This window comes from Delphinus delphis, chromosome 5 (assembly GCF_949987515.2).
Source record: "Delphinus delphis chromosome 5, mDelDel1.2, whole genome shotgun sequence".
Lineage (NCBI taxonomy): Eukaryota > Metazoa > Chordata > Mammalia > Artiodactyla > Delphinidae > Delphinus > Delphinus delphis.
The window spans coordinates 53,234,152-53,262,045 of record NC_082687.1 but is presented as its reverse complement, the minus strand read 5'-3'; the positions used below and the strand labels follow the sequence as shown (position 1 = coordinate 53,262,045).

Below are 27,894 nucleotides of genomic sequence, written 5' to 3'. Positions count from 1 at the left end.
TCCAATATGAACATTTCTCTTTAGTGCTTTGCATTTATGCATGTTTACTACAACATATCTTTGGTCAAACAGGTCTGCTAACATCTTATATCCTTGGCATAACAATTATTGATGAATTTAAATTTGTAGGAGATAGAGACTGAAAAATAGCATAATAATCGTATCTTTCAGGTAAATATTTGTTTTTGACAGAAAACTACACTTTTGATTATAAATGGCAATTGTAGATTATGAGCTTTAATGATTTTTAAATATAATGAATTGACATTTAACTTTAAGGTTATCAATTGTACTGTAAATTAAAATTTTCATAAAATTATTTTAAAATTTTCCTATATTTGTTATTTTTTTCTAAAAATTATCTGTTCCCCCTTAAAATATTGCTTACATTCTCTGTCCCTGACAAAAAAATCAATGATTCAATCGATCTCTTGTTTGAAGGCAGTGCTCAGTCTCTTGCACTAAAGGGCACACAAGAATACTTGCTGACTAAAGGCAGAAATGTGGGTATGATTATCTATGTGTTTAATGGAAATTTATAGACCTTCCCTGGTGTGATGTGCCATCACAATTATTATCAATTCGTGCTCTGACCCCAGTAACACTGGGCAAACAGAAAGACTTATTTTTATGACAAATGAAATCATTACTCTTATGATATACTAGTCTCCTGTGATGGTTTCCTAATTTGTATGTTCTAGAGGAACTTGTGAATTTTTTTTCTCTGTGGTCCCTGCATCTATCAACTTTGGCTTACATTTTGTGTGTTCCCCAGGATTCAGCATATTGTCAGTCAGCATATCACTTAAGGTTAAAAGTAAAGGAAAAATTGATATTATTAATAGAATAAACGTAAAATTATTAGTGAACCTTTGTCAGGAATGTTTGAGGAAGAGGGTAAAGCCACCTGGGAAAAGACAAAAGAAGAAGGGGACATGCCCGCCAGTTAATGCTATTGTTGAATTCTAGACTTTATCTCTAGCTTAAGGCAGAGAGGAATGGGAATTTTGAAAACAGGATGAAGATGTTATGTTTTCATTAAGGCCATTGTGGCTAGAATGAACAGAATTGCCCATACAAGTCTTTACCAAACTTAGAAAGATCTATTCTCTCTTTTTCTTCTTTCCTGTTTTAACAAATTTTAGACAAGAAAACAAACAACATTTTGTGACCAAAAATACAGCAGTTGCCACACAGGCCAGCAAGAACCCAATCACATCCAAAGAGTGGTACTGGAACCAGGTGAGGTCGTGGGCAGCTGGCCGCAGGTGCTTGGCTCCTTTGTGGTGCATGACAAACTCGATCCAGCAGACTGCTCGGTCCAGGGGCTTTACAGGCTGATCATGGTGAAGCCGTGATAACCTCATAGCATTCTCTTTATAACTGGTAGGCAAAAACAAACAAAAACATAGAAATTATAGAGCTTTTGTTTTCATTAAAAGCAAGCATACAATACATGATATGTGTTATGCAAGCCAAAATCCATAGGTGTGTTGAGAAAAACATTTTAATTCTTGCTGTGACATGAACTTTGCTGGTCACATAGCATGTTAAGAGTTGTGAAAGAGGGATGTGGAAGAAATATATTCTTAATGGAGTGTGGTAAAATGCAAACATATAAAAAAGATGGAATAAATCAGTTGTAAATGTATAGCCTCATTTTTCCAAAAAGGAATTTTGGTATTGTGTGAATTATAGTTTCCAGGACTGTTCCAGACCAAGACTCTGAATAACCCTATTTTGAGAGAAAATACCCATTAGAGAGTCCATAAGCATGGCCTCTAATGTCAGACTAATTAATGATGACAGACATAGAAACTGATAGTCAACAGTAGTGAGACATTTTTGCAATGCCTGAGATCGACACTGTGATAATGCCTCCATTGCACACACCTGTGCCTTTGTGATGCAAAAGACAGTGTCTATAAATTGGCAGTGTCAAGATTGGATGAAGATACTAAGGTAATTTTAGAAATGGCAAGGACATGGGTTTTGAGTTTTTGAGGTAAATAGAAATGTCTCACTAGCATAAAGCCCATAATCAATGTGGCATCACAAGAGCAATAGTTAACAACTCTAATAGTCTCTCAAACACCAATGGTTATAGGTATGTCTTCAAAAGGCATGTTCTGAATTCACTGGAGATTTCTTGATGGCTGAGACAAGAATTAGTATGTTTACCTTTGGTTTTGTGTTAGAGATAAAAGTTCCAGCTTGCAGACATGAAGATGACAGAAAGTAGAGATGTGAAGAGATGTCCTGGTGCAAGTTGGACATTGTTGGGATCAGAGAAGAAGAAATGTAATCATCATTCACCAGTGAACATGATACACAACATCCAGCAGCAAGAGGTAATTTACTTGTGTTCTTTTTTTTGTGCACAGTGAGAAAGAATAGTCATACTCTCTCTTTTTGTTTTGTTGTTTTGTTTGTTTTGTTTTTCATTGTTTTCATACTCTCTTTCAACCAGATTGAAATATAGGTAGGACTAGAAGAGTAGTTACACAAGTTTCATCCTAATACATTTTAGGCAAACTACGGTGGTGATAAGAGACTATCTGTTCAAATCATATTTTTATTCAAGGTTTTCTCCATTTATAGATAGAGATTTAAAATTTGAAATATGCATATACTTGACAGATACACTTGTACATGTGAATACAAATAAAAATACAGTAAGCCTTCCTACAAATGAGATAGGATAATCTATGCTCATTAAGATGATTACTTAATATTTGTTGTACACTGTTTTATGACAGTTATGTTAAAATATTATGAAATTGCTATGGTTTATGTATTTAAATATAAACTTCATGCTCCTTAACTCCTTTAAGGAATAAGAAAATGGAATACAAATACATTATATATATACTCTACACTAAACACTTTTGTTCCCAGATAATTTCAGACTTAGAATTAAGTTTAGGGTTAAAGTTAAGGTATTTTTTTGTTTGTTATTTTTGTTTCTTTTTTTTGTTTATTTTCTTTTTCAGTACCCGAGCCTCTCACTGTTGTGGCCTCTCCCATTGGGGAGCACAGGCTCCGGACGCGCAGGCTCAGTGGCCATGGCTCACGGGCCCAGCCGCTCCGCGGCACGTGGGATCCTCCCAGGCCGGGGCACGAACCCACGTCCCCTGCATCGGCAGGCGGACCCCCAACCACTGCGCCACCAGGGAAGCCCAGTTAAGGTATTTTTAAAATAAATAATTTCAGGTATTTTCCTGGGAAATTCTAAGAGTATAATTTTTTCACATCAATAGTTTTCAAATCAACAAGAAAATTTAGTAAGCCTTCTATAAAATGAAGTAGAATTTTTAAAAATTACAGAATTTACCTACTCTGATATTTAGTAAAATGAACCAAATTATCAGCAATTAACAATTTGGTAATAGCCTAATAGATTAGACATCAAGATCATCATTTATGAGAAACAAAAGATCATAGTAAGCCTTGCTGAACTCCTAACCTCCCTTTCCAGATCCTGATGATATATATAATATTCTGAAATATATGATTTGAATATATATGTATCTTAACAAAAATCTTTTGATTACAATGTGAGTGGAAGGGGAAAACGGACCACCAGGGCTGACTTTTTAGGATGAGTTCAAGGCAGATATTGAGTGTCTTCCCTTTTGGAAATGAATACATTGACCACTTTGTCTAGAAAACCTTGCTGCTAGGGCTTTAACAGATGGTTTTTCATAGACTAGTTCCACTAAAGAAAGCTGCAAAAAATTCCATTTATGTTGACCTTCTCTCCTAACTCCTAAATTGCAGGTTTCAGTAATGTGAATGGAATATTACAACTATCCTTCAAGTTTTGCCTCTGAATAAAAATAATTGAGTCTGAGATAAACTGGAAACAAATTTTTTTTTTTTTTTTTTGCAGTACACGGGTCTCTCCCATTGCGGAGCACAGGCTCCAGATGCGCAGGCCCAGCGGCCATGGGTCACAGGCCCAGCCGCTGCACGGCATGTGGGACCGGGGCACGAACCCGTGTCCGCTGCATCGGCAGGCAGACTCCCAACCACTGCGCCACCAGGGCAGCCCGGAAACAACATTCAAAATAAGGTATCTATACAAATGTGGAGCAAATAGTGAAAGCAAGATGAAACACATGACAGCAACTTACACAATACTGGGGAAAAAACATAAAAATGACAGACTTAGAATGTAATTAGGCATAATACATAATTCAAAAGAAGAGGAAAGTTTGAGTAGAGTAAGAATGTGAGAGTTATGAACAAAAGCTCGAGGATCAGATTATGAAACAAGAGGAGGTAACAAAAGACAAGATGAGCTATTGAAATTAGTTGTTAAAAATAGCACTTTAAAGGATTAATAAGAAAATTACAAACAGTAAGTAATGTTCATGAAAAAGTGAATTTACTAATTTATGGACTATTTGAAGGAATCTCAGTAAATTAAGAAAGCAAAAAATGATTAGAACAATTAGAAAATAATAGAGAAAGAAAACAAACTCAAATATTTTAACATAGGGAATATTAAAATCTGATGTCCCTGAAATAGAGATAAAAAATGGAATTAAAAGACATTTTAATAAACAAAAAAAATTAATTTCTGAAAAGGAAAATTGAATAATTTTCATCCTAGATTAACAGTGGTAAAAGAATACACTATAATCCCAGGAAAATGTAGAAAACAAATGATAAGGATATGCCATGTTTAAGTTTCTGAATTTAAAAAATACTATCTATTTCCAGGCTGAACAAGAAACTCTTAAAAAGTAATACTGATCAGAAAGTCCTCAAAACCCTACAGCAGCATTTAAAGCCAGAAGATCATAAGTAACCCTGCACAGTTCAAAAGGAAAGAAAGTGAGATCTAAGTATGTTATATTCAGATAGGTGTCATTCTCCCATCAAGTCAATGAGCAAATATTGTTAATTGTGATTTCAGGGAGTCCATGACTCTTTGATGAAAGAAAATTCCATATGAAGCATTCAGTTAAGAATGAATTCAAAATATTTTGTAGAATCTCTGATTCAATGGTGATTATTGATTCTCTTAAAATATGTGAAAAGATTAAATTACTGTGAGGAAAATAAGTGCCATAAATATTGACAAATTAAAAATTTAAGTAATATATATTAGAGATGGAATAACTTCCAATTTCAACTATTAGTGGCTAAAATTAAAACACATTGTTAAAAATAAACACTATGTATACATATATTAATTCTTAACCTTGGTGAGACCTTTCAGAGAAAAATATTAAGATATAATCATCTGTATCTAAAGTTCATATAGTTTATAAATGTAGTTTACAAATTTATTTTATCTTTAGCTAAATCAGATAAAATTTAAAATTTTGTTTAAAAATGCATATATAGTATCAATTGATATTTATAAAATTATTAACTACTCTAACTACTCCTCCCTGTATATATGTATATACTGATTAATTATATACACCAAGTGTTAACAATGATTATTTTTGAATGATCAATATTGGGTGAATTATCACTTCCATTTTTGTACTTACTGAATGGTTATAATATTTAAATAAACATATATATTTGTTTATAAAAAAAGCAGATTATCCAGAAAATTATCTAAGAATTTATGTAATCACCAACATTATTTATTTTGAAAAAACATTAATATAATATTTGAAATCTTAGTTTGTTTTATCATCTCAGACAATCACTTCAGCAATTTGGGAAATGAAATAATAAAATGGTTTTTAAATGGTCATGTTATAGTTGTTATTTGAAAATACACTAGTTAGAAATGAATGAAACATTGGACATTTTTCAGTATGATGGGTAGCATAATTAATGACAAGCCTTTAAAAGTAGTAGTACTTACAAAGGTTCATTAATGACTGTTCTCAAGGCATTGAGTAAATCTGCACTTGTCATTGTGTTTATGTTCACCTCCACAGCTGCTCCTTTGGCCTTCATGTGAGCAATGTTGTCAGGCTGATCAGCAAACATGGGAATTCCCACCATACGCACCCCATGATAGATAGCTTCATAGATCCCATTGGTTCCACCATGAGTGATAAAACCTTTTGCTTTGGGATGACCTAGTTTGGGGATTGGATGAGAAGCAGGTGAGGATTTCATGATACATAATACGTTAATAGAATTTCAGAGAGAGATGGGGAAAAAACTATTGGATAACTCAATGAAGAAGGCAGTGTTTTCTACAAAAGCCAAGAACATGGGGAATTGCTATCTCAGATAATCATGATCCCCGAAAAAGGTGGAATTAACTTCCTCTGCATTGTCTAGAAAGACTTACTGAGGAGGCCATATCAGAACTGAAATCGAAACTTGGAGAGCGGTGAGAGTCTTAACTGAAGATTCTCTTTTATGAGCCAGAGTAAGCATCAATCTATAAAATTAATGGTCCATTCTTTAATTATATCTGCTTTAAAACTGCAAGTAAAATGTGGAAATTTAAATATTTAAAATGTTTATTGAATTTACTTGCTGTTAAGCAGCTACTTGCCCATCATCCAACTGTACAGCTTTTTTTTCTTGGTCTTACCAAGAAGATCATTCTGTGGTATCCAATCATAGAGCCGAGTATGGGCTCCTAACGTGGCCGGTTTCTTTCCTTTGTATCTCCATAAAACCTGTGGAAGACAGTGCTTTAATTTTGTAAGTAAAAACACAAAATTAAGGCATTTTAAGGCCATAGAGTTATTTATAAATCATATAGTCCATCTTAGTTTTTTTTTTTTTGACTATTTGAAAGCCTGTGTTGAGGTATTACATGAAGTATACAGAAGTTCATAAAAAGTTCAAACAACTGATGTTCATGTATATCTGTTACAGCAGTTAACTTTAAGTCATAAACAAAAGAATATTGTGAAGAAAGTTTTTCAAGAAAAAGTATACTAAAATCTGAAAACAGCAAATACCACTTGATGTTCTGAAAGGATAAAAATGATAATTTGTAAGTTTTATTAATTTAAGAAACATAGATTGTGTTCTAAATAATTTGTTGGATATTCAAGATATAATATATCATGTTTAAATCTATAACCATTATTTTGTTTTCAGATATTTTATAGCTGAGTGCAGATTACTTTTCTTGCATAAAAATATAATTGAATAGAGAGGGTCATGAGCATAATGTTCTTCCTTATTTCTTTGTATTTTGAGAGGAATTGATAAATGAGAGAAAAGTGCAGTTTGCTTCCCTCCCTGACATGCTCCAAGGCATGACAGTTGTATTCCACATGCTTCAAATAGCTCCTGCTTTCTTGGAATCAACTCTGGGCCTTAATTCCCAAATGGAGACAAGTCCAAACGCTTTTCACTTTCATCTTCTGTTTCAGTTATTTGTGAAACTGATCTAGGTTGCATAGTAGTTTATCAAGGAAGATTTTATTCTAAGCAGAGCTTCAGTCCTCTGTGCCTAACAGGCTGAAGATCCAGTGGAGAATCTGATGGTGGAAACCAGAAGCTCTTTTCTAGGGACAGAAGAGAGGGTTTTTTTTTTCAGGTAGCATAAAAGGCTGACTCTCTTGTTCCCCAGGCTATGGCTCCAAGGAGTGAGGCACGTCCCAGGCAGAAAACCAGGCATGACTGGAGCAGAGCATCACCAGTGTCATCAGCAAAGAGTCTGGGACATTGACATATTGAATGACTTAACATCCCAGCCAGGCCGGTGTGAGGGGTGCACATGTCCTCCAAATTCTGAGTTCTAAGCATCCTGTTCTGCCCTGAATGGCCGGCAGGTGGTGCACAAACCCGCCCTTTCTCAGCCCATCCTCCTTTACGTGATAGTTGAGAGGAACATACAAAAGAGGTAGTTTGCAAACATTGAGAGATAAGGTAAAACTGCTTGCCTTTACCTTTTTTGAAAGGGCTTATACTAATAGTCTATTAAATATACTATTATCACTTAAAAGCTTTTGGAAGTGAGATTGTGAGTGAAGAAATAGAAAATAAATAGGACTAGTTTAGGCAGAATATGAGGGTTAAAAAGCATTAAAACGAACATGAATACTACGTAACTTTGTCATGAGGCCATCCTAGTTCTTAAGTTTCAAATGTAATGTTTTCCAAAAATATAATTAGCTTTAAAATTTTTTTGGCTGCTTTTTGGATGATTTGTTGCCTTTCTGCCCTCCCTCCCTTCCTTCCTCCCTTTGTTTTTCTTTCTTTCTTTCTTCCTTCCTGCCTGCCTTCCTTCCTTTCTCTCTCTCTTCTTCTCTCTTTTTCCCTTTTTTTTGTTTTTGAGGGGGAATGAGATAGAGGATTTGTTTATACTCTATTATTTAATGAAGTATCTTGTTAGGATGCTAACCTTTTGTCACATAATTTTTTTCTTTCTTTTTTCTTTCTTTTCTGTATGACAATTTTCAGATTAAATACTAATAGGTGGCAAACTCTTTATCAGAAAAGTTTAAAAATAAAAATCCAGAGTTTTAACAGGCCTAAATAGTACACTTACAATTATAGAGTTTTATTTACTTTAATATAAAAATATAAAGAGACAGGGTGTTTTGTGAATGGAAGTATATAAAGAGTAGAAATCTAGAATTAACAAAATTAAAGTTAATTGAATGTCATAAATTAGAAAATATATACTGTTTGACAATAACACTAGGATCTTTAATTGTTTTAACTGTAGGAAATTTATCTTAGATAGATTAGGCTTCTATTTCTAAACCAACTATACTTTAATTGAATCCTAATAAAGCCTAGCAATATAAAGTATATTCTTGAACATGATTCTACCCTACTCTATGTGTAATCTCTCTTTTCCTGGACCTTGAAGCTAACACACTTTAGAACTTTTGGGAAGAGTCAGTGCAAGTCATAAGGTTTCAAAGAGTAAAAAGTTATTAGAATCTTAACATTTTCATCTCTATTTCATTGAAAATAAGTGACTTCATGAAAAGATGTATTTTCATAGTAATGCGAAGGCTCAGTAGGCAAATGGTAAAATGTCCCCCACATACATTTTACTGTTTTGAGACATTTTTACTTAAAGGTGGTGCCAGTTCTTCTCAGTGTATGATGAGTTACAACTTTCACCTAGAAAGAGTACTATTAGCCACACACTCTCTCCAGTTGGCAGAGCAGCTGCCCACCATGACTGGAGTTTGTACTAACCTTCTGTGGAATCTGGGCAAGGGCTGAGGCAATGAGATTGGCTTTTTCTTCTGTGAGGATTTTGACCATTGACCCCAGAGAAAACACCACAATACCATCTTCGCCTGAACTTTGGACAAATTCTTCCATTTCCTGCAGAGATAAAATTCTTTCTCTTACACAAGTGCAGGATCACAGGGGGAAAAAGGCTCTCCTACATTTCTAAATAGGCAGACTCAAGAGAAGTGTCAGGGACATTGTTAGACTGATTCTGTCTTCTGCCACATAGAACCATCTAGTCTCTTTAAGAGGAAATGTATTTCTGAAAACTATGGCTTAAATATATAATGAGTGATTACACATAAAGCCATGGAACCAAACCATTATACAAAATGAATAGGCGATAAGAGGCCGATGTTCTCATGGTACATGGAACTATTACTCCCAAGGCTTAATTTTATGAACCAACAGAGCTGGTGGCAAACTTGTAAAAATATTCCTTGGAAGGAAGACCAAAGAAGGGTTCTGAATGAGGCTTTGAAAATTTTTAGCATGCCAGTTTACATCCAATAAATTATGAATAACTTGATCTAACTTCCTGTTAGGCGTTCAGAATATTTTTCTCATGTTTATTATTTCCCTGATTAATAGGGCTAAAAAATATTTTTTAAGAAATGGTATATATAGTAATACATTTGAAAAGATGATAATGCAGTTAAATTCCTGCTACAATCATGATAACACTTATGAGACAGTGTTTCTCTGCCTTCCCACAAGAGTGTGACACTAACTGCATGCCCAAAATTTGAGGCTTAGCACAGATTCTCTGCAAATAAAATTCTCTTGATCATCACTTACAGTTGTGCAAACTAGGCATAGCAAAGTCTGGGATTGGGGTGTTTCACATAATCTATGTAAATGTCACCCTCTAGAGATATGTCATCTCTTTGTAACTATATGTGGTCACCCTGCAATCACTATGTTTCTCAGTTTAAGGCTAGTAAAATTACAATGGGAAGGACAATGCCATAAATGAAATTAGACTGCTAGTTTTACTTAGTTAATGTTAAGAGAATATCTGATGTCCCAGGAATTGGTATTTTACCATTTTGATTCAACTCCCTAAACAGATAATGATTGAATAAAGAAACATTACACACACACAAGCACATATGCAGGCACATATACACACAGGTATATTAAGATTTACACACTTACCTGTTTGATTTGGATTCTTGATTTAATTCTCATTTCTTTTCTATTCTGTGTATCCGGTGACTGGCATAATTCTTTCATCAGAGATATGAGCCAAGATTGGTATTGCCCAAATATCTATATTAATAATTGGGTTTGGGATGGAATAATTTTTCTACCTTGTGACCTTGTGAAACATGTCTGAGTCATTTTTGTGAAATTGTCTGCATGTGAAAAGTGGGGTTGGAAGGATAAACATAATAGTGTGGCAAGGTATTACCTAATGAGCCATGGGATATGTCTTATCTCTTTCTGTACCTTTATTTATTTTAGATATTGGTTTACTATCTCCAGTAATAACACTCAATAGAGCTTGTCTTCAGCTATACCTTAGTTGGTGTGAAAAGCATATTCAGAATCCTGAAGTAAAGTTTTAAACTTCAATATTCATCTTACCCTAAACAGAAATCAAGAACTCACCTGGGAGCACCGTTTAACCTGCTGTCTTCTACAGAGATTATGTTTGTTTACCCACAACCCAAGCAAATGAATATCTGTCTCTTCACTGCCTATTGATAAAGATAGTTAAATACAATATTCTTACTGTATTTACCTATTATTTTCCTTTGTTTCTCAATATTATTTGCTTCTAATATTTCTGGCAGTCCATATTTATTCTTTAATAACATTGGAATATGGGTGTATGATTTTCTCTTTTACTCCTAAAAAACCCCTGATATCATGGTCATAAAGAACAAATTCAGCGTTTGGGTTTCTCAGTTTTATGATTTCTACTTTATGTTGATGACTCCCAATTTATTTCTAATGCTCTCTGCTGAGACTAAACCTTGTATTAACAGATGACTTCTAGAAATCTCCACCTGAAAACTCCTTAGATTTCTTAAAGTGAATTTGAACTCATCATTGCTATCTCAAAAAAGCTTTTTCAACTAACTGTTTCCTGGCTCAGTAAATCTCATTGCTCTCCAAGAGGCCCTGTCTGATTCCATGTCTTCCATCAACACTTAACTTCTTCTTACTGACCAAAGCCTGTCAGTAAGAGTCTGCCCAAGACTCACGAAAGCATCTTTATCACTCAAATGATCATAGTAAATGTCCCTATTCATAACTCTATCATGCTTGTTAGGAAGACTACAGCAGTCTTCTTAATGATTTCCAAGGCTCTAGCTTCCTGTTCTTCAATCCAATATCTATACTATGGACACAATGATATTTTTAACATGTCACATGGCAGACTTCATTCTCTGCTTAAATATCAAAGTAAAGTAAAAAAAAAAAAGTAATATCATTCACAAAAGACCCCTATGATTTTGAAAATAGATTTGGTGTAGCAAACTGAAGACATCCAGCAGCATAGCTCTGTTATTGACACTGTGGAGAAGAACGAGTATTTGCAAATTACCAAGTCAATCATTCGTATACACAGAAAACATGTTTTGCATCCAAGTAAAGAAAAATTCAGATGAGAATGTTCCTTTTTTAAGGATTCTATTCAGAATTGGTGATCATGTATACTGCAGGTTGGATAGCCTCCTTTTAGAATCATTACTACTTTGTAATGCTTGGATATATGTCTGAAGTTATATAGGCAATGATTTAATTTGATAATAAAGAAGCAATTTCCAAGGACACTCAGCTTGAAATTGCCAGAGACTGGATGAGAACACTGTCTCACATTTTCCCACCAATATGTTATTGTTCTTTAGATGTCTTGTTCCATGCGTGTGACATCCTGCCTTGATTACTAAGTACTTAGGTGAAATTATTGTGTAAACCTGTAGACCACATTTTAAGAAAGACCTAGCTTAAAGTATTCACTAAGCTTCTATATTTGAAACAGTTATGCGCAGTATGAAATACAAAGCCAATCAAATGTGAGAACAAAACTGAGCAAAAGTATGCAAAAGTTGTTAAATACTTTCATAAGACATTCTAAATGTTATGCTGAGGACTTGCAAAACAAAAATATGGAATTAAACTTTACCACCAATCTTTTTCCTATAGTTATATTATTACACAAAATGAGTTATGAACACAGTGGAAAATTATATAAATAATTGATAAATGGCCATTAAATTTGAATTACCATTGTTTGAATCTATTACTGTAATCCTACATGGTGAGTTTACTGAGATGCCTTTCAGTTTCAAAGAATTCTTAGAGGTAGCCTGAATGTATGGCAAAAGCCTTAATGTAGGTGAGTTGGATGGAGGGAATTGAGCAGAGGACAGTTACCAATCTCTCGGTGGTAAGTTAGGCAAGCCGCAGATATCAACCTAGAAATAACTTTTCTAGGCTCTTTAGCTTATTCATTCCTTTCAAAGGCATGTGAGAAAACTAATATGCATAATTTCTGTATCACTTTTAAAAAATTAATACTTTACTTTTTTAGAGCAATTTTTGGATCACAGCAAAACTGAGGGGAAAGTGGAAATATCTCCCGTGTACCCTTGTCTTCACACATGCATAGACTCCTTCAGTATCAACATCCCCCAAGAGAATCGTACGTTTGTTGCAATTGATGAACCCACACTGAAACATTATAATCATCCAAAGTCTGTTGTTTACATTATAATTAACTCCTAGTATTATAAATTCTGTGGTTTTGGACAAATAATAAAGACATGATCAATCATTATGGTATCATACAGAGTATTTTCACTACCCCAATATTCTTTCATGCTCTGCCTATAAATCCCCCATCCCCATCTAACCCCCTAGCAACCATTGATTTTTTTTTTTTTATGGTCTCCACAGTTTTACCTTTCCCAGAATGTCAGAGTTTGAATCGTACAGTAGGTAAACTTTTCAGATTGGATTTTTTTCCTTAATAATAGGGACTTAAGGTTCTTCCATTGTTCCATGTCTATTTGTGGCTCAATAACTCATTTTTTAGAGCTGAATAATATTCCTTTGTTTGGATCTGCAACTTGGTTGCTTCCAAGTTTATTCATTCACCAACTGAAGGGCAATGTGATTGCTTCCAAGTTTTGCCAATTACGAATAAAACTTCTATAAATATCCACGTGCACATTTTCGTGTAAACATGTTTTTAACTCCTTTAGTTAAATACCAAGGAGTGTGGTAGTATGGTAAGAGTATGTTTACTTTTATAAGAAACCGCCTAAGTGTTTCCCAAGTGGCTGTACCACTTTACATTCCCACTAGCAATAAGGAGATTTCCTGTTCCACAACTTTCCAGCTTTTGGTGTTGTCAGTGTTTTGCATTTTGGCCATTTTAATAGATGTGAAGTGGTATCTCATTATTATTTTAATTTGCATTTCCCTCAAAACAAATGACATGGAGCATCTTTTTATATGCTTATTTGCCAACTATATATCTCCTTTGTGCAGTATCTGTTATGGTCTTTGGTCTACTTTTTAATCAGGTTTCATGATTTCTTCTTGTGGAGTTTTAAGTGTTTTTAAAAAACATTTTGGATAACAGTTCTTTATCAGACCTGTCTTTTGCAAATATTTTCTCCCAGTCTGTGCCTTGTCTTTTCATTCTCTTTACATTTTATTTCACAGAGCAGAATTTTCTAACATTTTGTTGAGGACTTCTGACTCTATGTTTATGAGAAATATTGATCTGTGGCTTTCTTCCCTTGTAATGTCTTTGTCTGGTTTTGACATTTAGGTAATGCTATCCTCATAAAATGAGTTAGAACTTATTCCCTCAGCTTTTATCCTCTAAAAATGACTGTAAAGAATTAGTATAATTTCATCTTTGAATTCATTTTTGTTACAATTTTTTTATCTCTCCTTTTTTGGTTTTTCTTAGGATTTGCATCTCACTGCTTACACAGTTCATCTGTTTTTACATGTTGTCCACTTTTTCTATTTAGAGCCTTTAGCATATTAATCATAATTGTTTCAGGTCCTTGTTTTGAAAATTACAACATTCTTGCCATCTCTGGTGATGATTGTTCTGACTATTCGAAATGTGTTTTTGCCTTTTGGTATGCCTTGTAATTTTTTCTTCATAGCCAGTCATGATGTACTGGGTAAAATAAACTATTGTAAATAGGCCTTTTAAATGTGGTCATGAACTGTGGGGAGAGAGGCAGTCTACAGCCCTAAGATTGGTCTCAGTATTTTACTGAGTCTATGCCTCTGGACTCGTCACAACTCTTTCTCAATTTTTTCTCCCACTTTACTTGGGGCAGGATGGTCTAGAGTTGGGTATATCCCTTTTCCATGTGGTAGTCTAGAGGGACCTGGAGTTGGGTATTTTTCTTCTGCAGGTCAGTTAGGCTCTGATAATACCCCAACACATTGTGTACTGGTTAACTAGTTTACCCTGAGGACAGACCTTTTTAGGAAGAACAGAGTGCTCTAGCTTCTTTCAAAATGATTCCTTTTCCCCTCCCCTAACTGGAAGTAAGGGATTTTTCTTTGATATTTACTATGGAAAATTGGTTGAGCTCCTGGAAGTAAATCTCACAATATTGTGGGGACTCCCTTATGATTGAGTCCCACTGGATTTTTTAACCCTCAGATTTGTCCACACTGAACCTCCAGCAATTCACCAATTATAGTTTAGGTGTTCCTACCCAGGGACTGGTTCCTGTGGTGATTTCCAATCCTGAGTCTCTGCTCTTGAGTGTTCAGATAAGCTGAAACTCTCTGTATATTCCAAAAGAATATACAGATACATTATTAGAATAGAGTTTGATAATTTCAGTGGATACAAAATATTGTGAAATGGCAACTGAAATTTGTGTGTATGAATAAAAGAAAATATAAGTAAAATATATACTTCAACTTCTAATTGTTGAATAATTGTATAAGAGTTGTGTAAACTATGTCTGATTAGAATTGTAAAGTCTTATTAAAACCCATTGTATGTCATGAAGAACCTAGGGGTAAGACAGGAATAAAGACACAGATCTGCTAAAGAATGGACTTGAGGATATGGGGAGGGGGAAGGGTAAGCTGTGACAAAGCAAGAGAGAGGCATGGACATATATACACTACCAAACGTAAGGTAGATAGCTAGTGGGAAGCAGCTGCATAGCACAGGAAGATCAGCTTGGTGCTTTGTGACCTCCTGGAGGGGTGGGATAGGGAGGGTGGGAGGGAAGGAGACGCAAGAGGGAAGAGATATGGGAACATATGTATATGTATAACTGATTCACTTTGTTATAAAGCAGAAACTAACACACCATTGTAAAGCAATTATACTCCAATAAAAAAAAATTGTAGAAAAATAAATAGAGCTATCATGTGCATTGATAGGAAAATCAAAATTCATAAAGATGTCCATTCTCTCCAAATCAATCTACAGATTCCTTGTAATTCTTATTAAAATCTCAAAATCCCAAGGTTCATGAAACTTGATAATTTCTGTAGAATTTTACATTTAATTTAAAAAATCTACAATAGAAGAGCAAAGAGCTAAGGATAACCAAGGTGCTCTAGAAGAGATAAAAGGGGATAGGGTATTACCCTTCTAGGTATTTTGAGCAGGATGACCAAATAAGATGTCTCTCATGTATCCTCCTACCCCTCAACAACAATGATTTGGCATTTATCCACAGACAAATGTGCCTTTGTTGGAGATTCAGGATACAGATAGGAGACTGTGAAATCTGGGTGCAGTACAAGACAGAAAAAGACCTTTTGAGAAGGCAAGTTTGCAATCAGATGACTGACCCATAGAGTGTGATCCTGGGTGCAGACGTGGAAAAAAGCTCTATACCCCTGAGAACTCAGCTACAGCCTGTTTCTCTTTGGTTCTGTCACCAACACCATATGCCAAGGAACCCAAGAAGAATCATGCCCACCTGCATGTCGAGTAATAAACACACAAACTTCAGTCTCAGCTGTGGGCCCTGAAGTGGCCCATGAACTGGCTCGAGCACCTATGGGATCCCTGGAAGCAAGTTTGCTAAACTTGGTCAGACTGTAGATTCTGAAAAGACCCTGTAACTGGGCTGCAGCCCCTCCCAGCCACAGTCCTCAAGTAGCCTTGCTGGCACAGCAGCCAGGCAGGAGGCGCTCCTGTCTGCACCCCAGGAGATCCTGAAAGGCTCCTATACTTAACTCCAGCTTGCTCACAGCCACAGTCTGCCTGCTGTCCTGAGGGTTCAGGGTCCCAGAGGGAGGCACTTTGACCTACAACCTGGAGATTCTGAAAGGGCCCTAACTTGGCTCTAGCCCCTTCTAGCCACAGTCTGTGAAAAATCCTGCTAACTTACAGACCCAGCAAAATACACTCAAGGCTGTGTCCCCAGAGATCCTGAAGAGTTCCCTACTTAGCTGCAACTCCATCACAGCTACAGTCCATTAGCAGATCTGCCACACAGGGACCCAGTAGGAGACACTCCTGTCTGTGCTCTCAGAGATACTGAAATGGCCATACACTTAGTTCCAGCTCCTCCCAGCCACAGTCCATAAGTCTAATTTTTGATGGGTGGGTAGAGGATGTGGTACACACACACACACACATATACATAATGGAATATTATTCAGCCATGAAAAAGAAGAAAATCTTGACATTTGTGACAAAATGAATGAAACATTCTAAGTGAAATAAGTCAGACAGAGAAAAACAAATACTACATGATCTCACTGAAATGTGGAACCTTAAAAAAAAAAAGGCCAAATTCAAAGAAATGGGGAGTGGATTGGTGATTTTCATGGATGGGCAGGGGAGGCTTAGGGAGATGTTGGTCAAAGGGTACGAACTTTCAGTTATAAGATGAATAAGTTCTGGGGATCTAATATTCAGTATGATGACTATGGTTAACAATACTGTACTATATACTTGAAAGCTGCTAAGAGAGTAGACGTTAAATGTTCTCACCACAAAAATAGTAAATAGGTGGGGTGATGGATGTGCTAACTAACATTACTGTAGTGAACATTTCGCTATACTTCTGTGTGTATCAAGTCATCATGTTGTGCACTTTAAACTTACACAATGTTATATGTCAATTATGTCTTAATAAAGCTACAAAAAAGAACAAGTACAAGAAAGAAAGATAATGAATAGAAGAAAAACCACTTAAGTAGTGAAATTTCTGAATGATAAAGCAAACATTGTAGTTAACTAGGGAAAAGAAGAAGCCTTGAATAAATAGTAATGGTACAACTCCTTATCCCTGGGCAAGGGTAAGAAGAAAGAAAGGAGAGGAGAGAAGAAGAGAGGGAAGGAGGCATGAAAGAAGGAAGAAGGAGGAACAGCAAAGGAAGGAAGGTGAAAAGAAAAGAAATCGAGTCCAACCTACAAAATACACAAAAATAAATTAGTAAGTAGATTAAAATCTTCAAAAGCAAAGCAAGACCATAGCTTCTTTGGAGACAATACAAAAGACAATCTTTATGCTTTCAGAGTAAGAAAGGATTTCCTCAAGTGCATAAAGAAAATGGTTAATTAATTTGACTCCATTAAGTTTAAAACCTGAAGGTCTTCATATGATATTTAGGACAATGAGAAGCACATTATAAACTGCCAAGAAGATGTTTGCAATACATGAAACTAACAAAGGCTTATATAGAGTATACAAGGAATTTATTGAATCCATAATGAAAGCACAAGCAAACCCATTAGAAAAAATGGGCAAAAGACATGAGAAAGATATTCACTGAAAAAGAAATAAAAACGGCCCATAAAATATGAAAAGTTACTTAATCTTAGTAATAGAAATCTAAATAAAACCTAAGATGCAATTTCAGACCTACCATATTGACCAAACTTAAAAAAAAATCATTATTTTGAGGCATTATAAAATTAGAACATGGCGACAGTTGCTGATGACTGTTAATAAAAGTCATTCAATCATATGCTAAGTAAGGATGTGGTACTGTGAGGACTAAAATGCTGTGTTGGTTAAGGTAAAATTTTGTATAGTCTTGGCTGGAGTATAAGTTTTTGAGAAAAGTCTGAAATTACCTAGTAGGGGAAATATATTATATATATATATATACAATTTACATCCTATTGATACTATTGCTCTGTTATTACAACAGAGGACATATACAAAAATGTTCATAATAGCAGCATTATATAAAAAAAAATTGTAAATAGATAGTTGTCCACCCACAAAATGTCATGATGTAGTCACACAACAGAACACTATCTATAGAGCTTAAAAAAAAAAACATGATTGCATCTTTAAGAGTATTGAGCATGGGCTTCCCTGGTGGCGCAGTGGTTGCCTGCCGGTGCAGGGGACACGGGTTCGTGCCCCGGTCGGGAAAGATCCCACATGCTGCGGAGAAGCTAGGCCTGTGAGCCATGGCCGCTGAGCCTGCACATCCGGAGCCTGTGCTCCGCAGCGGGAGAGGCCACAACAGTGAGTGGTCCGCGTACTGCAAAAAAAAAAAAAAAAAAAAAAAGAGTATTGAGCATAAGTAGCCCATCTATGCTTGTATTTGTATAATATTTAAATAAACTAAACAATAGAGTGTTGAGGAAATCACATATAATGGTAAACATCAAATTTCCAAGAAAATGTTCGCCAAAATCAGACTTGTGGTTTTTACTGGAAGAAGCATGTTTCTAAGAAACTGACGACTATCTATTTCTTAACTTGCTTGTATGGCACACAGAAGTTTATTTTATTATTTACATCAACTGTATACTTACATTTTTTCACTTTTTATTGGTATGATATTTTCTAAAATCTGAAACTTCATGTGTAATCTTTTAAACTATATAAAAATATTTTTATGTTGATGTAAATTGGTTTAAAATTCCTAAGTCAATTGATGAGCTTAAAAAGATGTTTGTAATGCATATCATAGAAAGAAAGGCTTTAGATTCCCTAAAATTCCAGACCAGTTAGAGATCAATAGAATAAACAGCCCATAAGAAAATGGAATAATTGCTGGCCACCTAAGAAAAGGTCTGAAGATAAAGGTTAAATGTTTCAAAAATTTTAGAGGACATTGTGGCAGAGATATAAGTACCAAAGTTTAGGGCAATATATATATGTTTTTTTGTAACACCAGAGCTGGAACAATCGAAGTATAACTTTCACACTAGACCAGTTCAATGATTTGTTATACCCATTCATATGAATATTACTAAATCAATATAAAGGATAATGTAGATTTTAAAATGTTGTGTGGAAAGATGTCAAATATATATTAAGTGAAAAAGTAGGTAAACATGAATATTTACTCATTATTCCTACTGGTAAAAGAAAGAAAAAAATGTATATTTATGTTTAATAATACATAGACAATACCTTGATGTAAAAATAAGAAAAGTTAATAGTGCTTATGTAGGAGAAACATGAAGCTAATTAACATTCATTATATATACTTTTGTTCCATTCAAATTTTTTAGCAATTTGTATTAGGTATTTTTATCATGACATCAGGAATGAAATTATACTCATAGTGCATTCAGAATTGCTTAATAAAGAACATGAGAGTATAGCAATGAAAATCAATGACAGTACTTACAGTAAAAGAAAAACCTATTAAAGATGTTAGAGTTAAAAATTTGCCATTGATCCTAAGGACTGTATTTGTTTCATAATATGTATACATACAGAATCCTATACCTTTCCTCTATTTATGTATAATATGACAAATGTCCTAGAAAGTTATTGATTAGAACTAGGGCAGCATCTCTAATAATCAGAGTATTTTTCTAATTCTGTGTTTTGTGTTTATTTGTGAGGGAAGTATTGAGGCCAAGGCCCTAGTCTTATTTACCTTAAATCCACACACTGCCTATACCCAGGAAGTTCTTATCAGTTGTTAAATTATTTACTGTGAAATCAATTCAGTGTAAATTCAAAATCGTGTGTAAATCTAAGGATTTTTAAAGTGGGTTATTTTGACTATTATTTCTGTGAAACAATGTGTCTATTAAAAATCAGTGTTATGGACTGAACTATGTTCCTCTAACATTAATATATTGAAATCTGACTGTATTTGAACATAGGTCCTTTAAAGAGGTAATTAAAATTAAATGAGGTTATAAGAGTGGGGCCCTAATCTAACATGACAGATCACCTTACAAGAAGAGGAAGAGACACTGTGAATTTACATATACAGAGGAAAGACCATGAGAGGACATAGCAAGAAGGTGACCATCTACAAGCCAGAGAGATAGGCCTCAAGGGAAACCAGCCTTGACAACACCTTGGTCTTGGACTTCTAGCTTCCAGAACTGTGAGAAAATAGACTTCTGTTTTTTTATGCCATCTAGTCTTTTAGATTTAGTTATAGCATCCCTAGAAAACTACTACATTAAGGAAGTTAAATTAGTTAATATTTATAATACCCAGTATGATCTTTTGTTTGTTAGTTCATATTTCTTCATGACTCTCAAAAATATTTGGAGTGATAACAAATGCTGGAGAGGGTGTGGAGAAAAGGGAACCCTCCTACACTGTTGGTGGCAATGTAAGTTGGTGTAGCCACTATGGAAAACAGTATGAAGGTTCCTCAGAAAATGAAAATTAGAACCATATGGTCCAGCAATTCCACTCCTGGGCATATATCCAAAGAAAACCGTAATTCAAAAAGATACATGAATCCCAATGTTCATAGCAGCACTATTCACAATAGCCAAGACATGGAAACAACCTAAATGTCCATCGACAGATGAATGGATAAAGAAGATGTAGTATATATATACAATGGAATATTACTCAGCCATAAAAAGGAATGAAATAATGCCATTTGCAGCAACATGGCTGGAACTAGAGATTATCATCCTAAGTAAGTCAGAAAGAGAAAGACAAGTACCATATGATATCACTTATATGTGGAATCTAAAATATGACACATATGAGCCTATCTATGAAACGGAAACAGATTCACAGATATAGAGAACAGACTTGTGGTTGCCAAGGGGGAAGGGAGGTGGGGGAAGGGATAAAGTGGGAATTCTGGGTTAACAGATGCACTATTATATATAGAATGGATAAACAACAAGGTCCTACTGTATAGCACGAGAACTATATTCAATATCCTGAAATAAACCATAATGGAAAAAGAATATAAAAAAGAATGTATACATATATATAACTGAATAACTTTTCTATACAGCAGAAATTAACACAACATTGTAAATCAACTATACTTCAGTTAAAAAAAAAAATATTTGAAGTGAAAGCCAGCCTCAGCTGATGGGATCAGATAAGAGCTAGATATGTGAAAATTGTAAAGCAAAACCATTCTTTATTAGAAAAGGCAAGTGATTAAAAATAGAACGTATGTAACTAGTGAAGTGAAAAATATGCTGTTTTTAACACCTCAAGCTGTAAACTCTTTTAAGTTTCTATTTAATTTTCCAGGTTTCTGTATTATGCTCCTCCAAGAAACATAAAACATACTAGGAAACTTTTCAGTATGACCAGCTATGATGAAGCAGTTCACATAGGACTTACTGAAGTTTCATCCCAAATTTATGAGAGAGATAGGAATAGAAGGTACTCTGGTCCAACAGGAGAATGGTATAAATTTTCAATCTAATAGTCTATGATATTCTAAATTTGTAGAGCAAAATTCAAAGAAAGTTAAATAACAAATTTAATCCCATTGTTAATATAGCTTAGGTTTCAGTTTATTACTGAAACCAGGCAAGAAGATTATCTTCCTCTTTCAACAAACATTACACTCTCTTTACCAATAAGAAGTCAAACGTCCTCCTTTATGAAAACTCAGTGTACTAGACCTATTTGTGATATACTGCATCTGACAAAAATACATCTTCCACTGGATTGACATTTAATAGCATGTTTTATATTTCATTTTGTTTTGGTAACAATCTTTTAAGTATTGAAGTATCCTACAAAATAGATGACTGGAAAGAAAGAGTAACTATAGCAAGATATTTCTTGCCTCCCCTTCCCAATTATTTATTGAATAACAGTTCATTGCTATCAGTTGTGGAATTTTATGTGGAAGTGAAAGTTTTAAAAATATATTCCTTTCATCTTCCTAGACTTTTCTTAAACCTCCTTAGCTTCTTCTGATAACTACTTTAGAATGAAAAGCAGAGTCTCTTACCTAATACTTTACTGTAAAACTGGTCCCAAAGCTGAGTGTCAGTCATATTGTTGGAGCCAGAAGTCAAAGAAAATGGAAAGCATTAATTTTTTTACCCTTTCTGGAAATGTCATTTTGTCTGTTAGTCCTACCATGGCAACAGGCACATAGGAAGGCGGAGCTGGAAGTTTCCCACAGTATTCCTCCCTTGTGCTACCCAAGGAGAGCCTTAGCGTGTACACAAAAGGGACTCCCAGAAACTCAGCAATCAGCTCTCCACAGGGCATCACAGGGTCTATAATCATAACATTATAGTTAGTTTCCTGGAGCTTCTTCATGATTGACTGGTTGTAGACAACACTCTCACACAGAAGTGTTAAGTGTCTACTTATTTGAAGAAAAAATTCTTGCAGTTGTTTTGCTGATTGTTAGGGTGACAATGATGGCATGACGTTAACAGACAGGTCTGAAAAGTCATTTAGTGTATTTTCAGCAGTCTTTCTGTCCTGTGGCACAGGGACCACCTCAAAGTTCAGTGTGGAAGGCTTGTTGTGATCAGTGATGAGATTTTGTGGAGACACCAACACAGTTACTTCGTAGCACCTTTTTGTGAGTTTCTCCAAAATAACCTTTAGATTGAGCCAATGACTCATGTCACAGGGCCACACCAGGACCGTCTCACAGAATCCACAGCCAGTGAAGCTGAGCTGCAGCAGTAGAATTGCTGAAACCCATTTCTCAGACACCATGACAGCAGCTGCCTCACTCACTTCTCTACAGAGGTTGAATATTTGCTGGGCACAGAAATGAAATGGCAATTTAGACATAGATCAAGTTAAAAATTAATTTCTAGAGTTAGGAAATGGCACTTACATTCAGAGAACTTTGCCAGTGTTTTTAACTGTGCACAGTACTATATGAAATTTGTTCAGGAGGAGGTATGAAATATTTATATATTTTGGAGGAAATGATTGCCACATTCTAGGAGTTTGTTTTAAATATGTTAAAATAGAAAAGATATTTTTAAATGAAAATTTTAAAATGTGATAGAAGAAGCCATTTAAGTAAGTCTAGTAAATAATATGGTGTATCTTTTGGAACATGATGATTAATAATTTGGGTAAACATAAAATGTAGGTCTTGTCATAAGGTTGGTCACATGCTAGTATGTGGATAAAACACATACATCACATAATATAGGAGGAATATACTAAATACTGTTCAAAGGTACAGAGTTTCAGGGCCTCAGAAAATGCTGTCACTGTAATGTGAAGAAAATCAGACACAGCTTCAAGATGGAGGGGACATTTCAGCTGAGCCCAGAAGCAAAGATTACAGGAGAAGGGTTCTGAAGGTGAGTAGAAGAGCAGGAGAAAAAGATGAATATGTAAGTCATGGTCATTTAAGTATACAGTTATTAGTTCAGTATGTATGGAGCAGAGGCTATCACAAAAGAACTGTGCAGAAAAGGAAAATATTAGTTAAAATAAGACACTTTGGAGAGCCTTGAATGCTATACTCTGGGTTCAGTTTTTTTTTTTTTGCAGTACGCGGGCCTCTCACCGTTATGGCTTCTCCCGTTGTGGAGCACAGGCTCCGGACGCGCAGGCTCAGTGGCCACGGCCCACGGGCCCAGCCGCTCCGCGGCATGTGCGATTCTCCCGGACCGGGGCACAAGCCCGTGTCCCCTGCATTGGCAGGTGGACTCTCAACCACTGCGCCACCAGGGAAGCCCCTGGGTTCAGTTTTAATCTCCATAAAAATATGTCTACTCAAATTTTCGAATCAGGTTCAGAAAATGATCATATATATCCTTTAATAAAACTATTCTGACCTCTAAATAGGATTTGAGTTGTAGAGAAAAAAGAATATGTAACTGGTTAAAAATTAAATATTAAGAAAGCAAGATTTGATGAGAGTATCAGGGAGAATATAATATTGATTTGTGAATGGAGAGCATAGAATGAAAGTCTTAATGACTGACAGGAAGTGAAAGGTGACCAGTAGTTAACAAGGAAGTGCTTGGTTTATACTTTGAGCAACCAGAGTGTGATAATGACACTAGCAAAATCATGAAACACTAAAGGAAGAGTGGCTATCAGAAGAATTTTTGACCTGCAGTGTGTAAGTTAAAGACTGGACATGTCTGTGAATCCAAGAGAGGGGTAAAATTTAGAAGTACAGATTTTATGTCTAGTCATCCATCCATATTTCAATCCAATTCCAATTCTTCTCCGAATTCTTGATATTTCATACCTTCAACAAGCAATTTTTAGCACTTATTATATACCAGATTCTATATTATTTGCAGGGCATAAAGAGACAAGTAAGATACAGTTCTAATTCAAAATGATCTCACAGATTATTGGAGAAACTAAGTTAACCAGTTAACTAATACTTATTCTGCAAGTATAAGGGAGATGGATCATATAAGGTAGAGATGAATTGAGGAAGGGCAAAGCCCATGAAGGAGGTTGCTTAGTGGAGGAAGGGAATGATGGAATTATGAGTTAGCTAAGTCTTTAAGAGTCTATTTAGCAGGTTGAAAAGTATCACTTAGAAGTAAAAGATAATATTAATGTATTTGTGTTCTAAGATGTGTGGCATAGTTATATCAAGGGTTATATTCAGTTACAAAATTATACTGATTTCAATAGTTTGAAAGAGATATATTGAAATTTCAAATCCCTTGAGAGATTATCTGTTTTGCTAAAATGAAAACACAGATTAGGTTTGCTTAGAAGATGCCAAGATAAATCCAGGACCAAGGATTGAGGGTTGTGCTATGTTGCATAGTTAGGCTAAGTTCTGGTAGTAATTGGTAAAAAGTAGAATCCAAAAGAGAGTCAGAAAACAAGAAGATAGGACAGAACCATAAATCCACGAAAAGAAAAATTGAGATAACATTATAATCTTAAAGGAGGAAGGTCCTTTTATACAGGATAAGTAACCCAGAAGTGATTTGAAAAAAAAGACATAAATTTATCTACTCACTATGACAAAATTCATATGCTGTAAACAGCTTAAACAAAGTCAAAGAGAGAGCAGAGATATATAATACAGGTCAGAAATTGACCACAACATACATGTGTAATTTGGTAGAGAAATATTTCTAAGTTCTTTTATTATATGAGAAAACTAAGATAGAACTCAGATTTTGAAGGATTTATTTGCATAAATTTAAAAATATAGGCCTTTTTTCACTTATGTCAAACTGAAACATTTAAAATTCTAGATAAAATATAAAATTGCCCCATTAAAATTCATTTTTGATTTGGCAAGAAAGTAAAAAGGCAGCAGAATTCCTAAACAAAGTCAAAGCAGGAATTCTGATGTTCAAGCTTGTCATTTCTTTGAAGAATACACAGTATAGGGCAGGAGTAGGGAGAAGGAAAGTCTGAAGGTTTGCCTAAGACCCCACACCCTGCGTATGTTCATGTAATGTTAGATTCTCGAGATATGGCCTCGCTTTTATGAATAATTCCTTTACACAGAAGTTTACAGCAAGGAAAATTGCTATTTTTGACTTGGCATTGTATGGATGAAAAAAATCTTCCCTTAGAATTAGCACAGTCAGCTTTTGTATGGATTTGCAGCTCAAACTAGAAAAGGCTCTTTGAAGAAACTGACCCCAGCTTCAAAGGTTCCCACAGATAAAATTTCAAGGGAAATAAACAGCTCCTTTTCACAAGGAAACAAGGCTTCAGGACTGAGAACCAGAAAAAGCAACAGAGACCAGAAATATTAGCGCAATGATTTGAAGTATTATTATTGTTTGAATGAAAAATAAAATTATTTTGTACAATAGATTTAAGGCTATGAAAGTGAAGTCTGAAAATATAGGCAAGGAACAAGAGATTAAAAAGAATAATTGTGAAAATTTGCTAAAGAAATAAAGTGAATTTCTGGAAATTAAGAATTCAACAAATAAAATTTAAAAGTCAGTTTTGACTGAAGAGCAGATTAAATGCAACTGTACAAATGAACAGTGACCCAAAAGAGAAATCAGAAGATGTTATGTGGAATTAAGTTCTGAATTTAAAAAAATGAAATAGGAAATATGATAGAATGGTGAAGAGGCATGGAGAATAGACTTAAGACTTGAATCTAGTTAGTGGTTTTGCCTACTTGGTGCCTCCTCTCTCAAGTCTTTTTTCACTCTTTAAAGCTTGTGCATTTTTCATGCAACCAGTCTGCACAACTAAACCCTACATTAATGTTCCTTTAACCAAATCTTCCAATTACTTTAACTTTTTAAATAAATAATCATTTTAGACATAAAAAGTTTCAAATTAAGTATAGAAATTTCTGTATACCCTGCAGTAGTTATTACTATGTGTTTGCCTAATAGTGATTTTCTATTTCCATTACTCCTTCTGTAACTATTAATTGGAAATTTACTGTAAAGGATTGTAAAAATATGTGCAGACGTATGAATAGCATGATTTGCATAGTCTCACAGTATCTCCCTTCAAGATACTTATTAATTACAAAGGGTGAAATAGGGAGAATCCTGGCAGACACCATCTTAACTAAGTGATCAAAATATGGTCACTAGTAATAACCTATCTCTATGATGTACCTCTGCTATGTCACACTGTGAAGGACACAAGATTGCTTTGGTAGTATTCTTACCCCAAATGCATCATCTCACCCTAATCACAAGAGAATACCAGAAAAAAAAATTGAGGGATATTCTGAAAAATAACTAGCCAGTACTCTTCATAAAGGAAAAAACAAAGAAAGACTGTGGGAACTGTCACAAATTGAAGAGCAGGGAGACTGGACAAGTAAATATAAGGGGGAAACCTGGATTGTATATTGGAAAGAAAAAAGGGTATCATCAGGATAATTGACAATGTTTTAATAAGAATTCCTAGTTTTGATAACTTTATTATGGTTGTGTAAATGTAATGTTAAAAACCCAGTCAATTAAAAAATTTAATTGTTCCTTCTATATTTATTAGTTAGAATTTAAAGAATTTCCTACTTACTCAATTATTTATTTACTTATATCACTATAACTCAAAAATTTATTTTTATAGATTCTATTTAATTTATTATCATTATTCATTTTATTGCTCAAATTGTCACAGATTTTGGAAACTTTTTCATATATTAGTTCCTATGTCCTTTTGATATGACCCCATCATTTTCAAGCACTCTTTACTTTCTGATACCACAAAATGTTTCAGGAACCTCTACTATTTTCACAGCCCCAACCTTAAAATCAACCATTTCTTCAATGAATGCTGGTTCATTTTATTAGAGAATGGCACTTAAAAATCAAGGTATGTTAGGTGTGTTCAGTGCTACTGGGGTTTTTAGTCTTATTCAGAAGACAAAGCTAGTAAATATACTTGCGCATACTAATACATAACAACATGGGGAATGTAGCCAATATTTTGTAATAACTGCAAATGGGAAGTAACTTTTAAAAATTGTATTTAAAAAAGGATGCACTAGGGGAAAAAAAAAGAAAATAAAACTGCCATAACTTTCAAATGCTATAGTTATCTATATTGAAATTCAAAGAAACATATAGCCACTGCCAAGTTACAGCTCTGCACCTGGGGAGACAAACTTTCAACTTATACATATATATATATATATATATATATATATTTAATATTA

The 27,894-nt window shown here is 34.7% G+C and overlaps 1 protein-coding gene and 1 pseudogene across 1 annotated transcript; both read right to left on the bottom strand.

Moving 5' to 3' along the window:
- Positions 1–1,103: 1,103 nt before the first annotated feature.
- On the bottom strand, positions 1,104–9,264 carry LOC132426258 (UDP-glucuronosyltransferase 2A2-like). The gene is made up of 4 exons (XM_060013167.2): positions 9,106–9,264; positions 6,524–6,611; positions 5,837–6,056; positions 1,104–1,383 (listed from the first exon to the last, which is right to left on the bottom strand). Exons 1-4 carry the CDS (start codon positions 9,232–9,234, stop codon positions 1,104–1,106), a joined length of 717 nt encoding a protein of 238 aa, XP_059869150.2. The 5' UTR covers positions 9,235–9,264.
- Positions 9,265–22,255: 12,991 nt separating this feature from the next.
- On the bottom strand, positions 22,256–23,009 carry LOC138414089 (UDP-glucuronosyltransferase 2A3 pseudogene; annotated as a pseudogene).
- Positions 23,010–27,894: the final 4,885 nt, after the last annotated feature.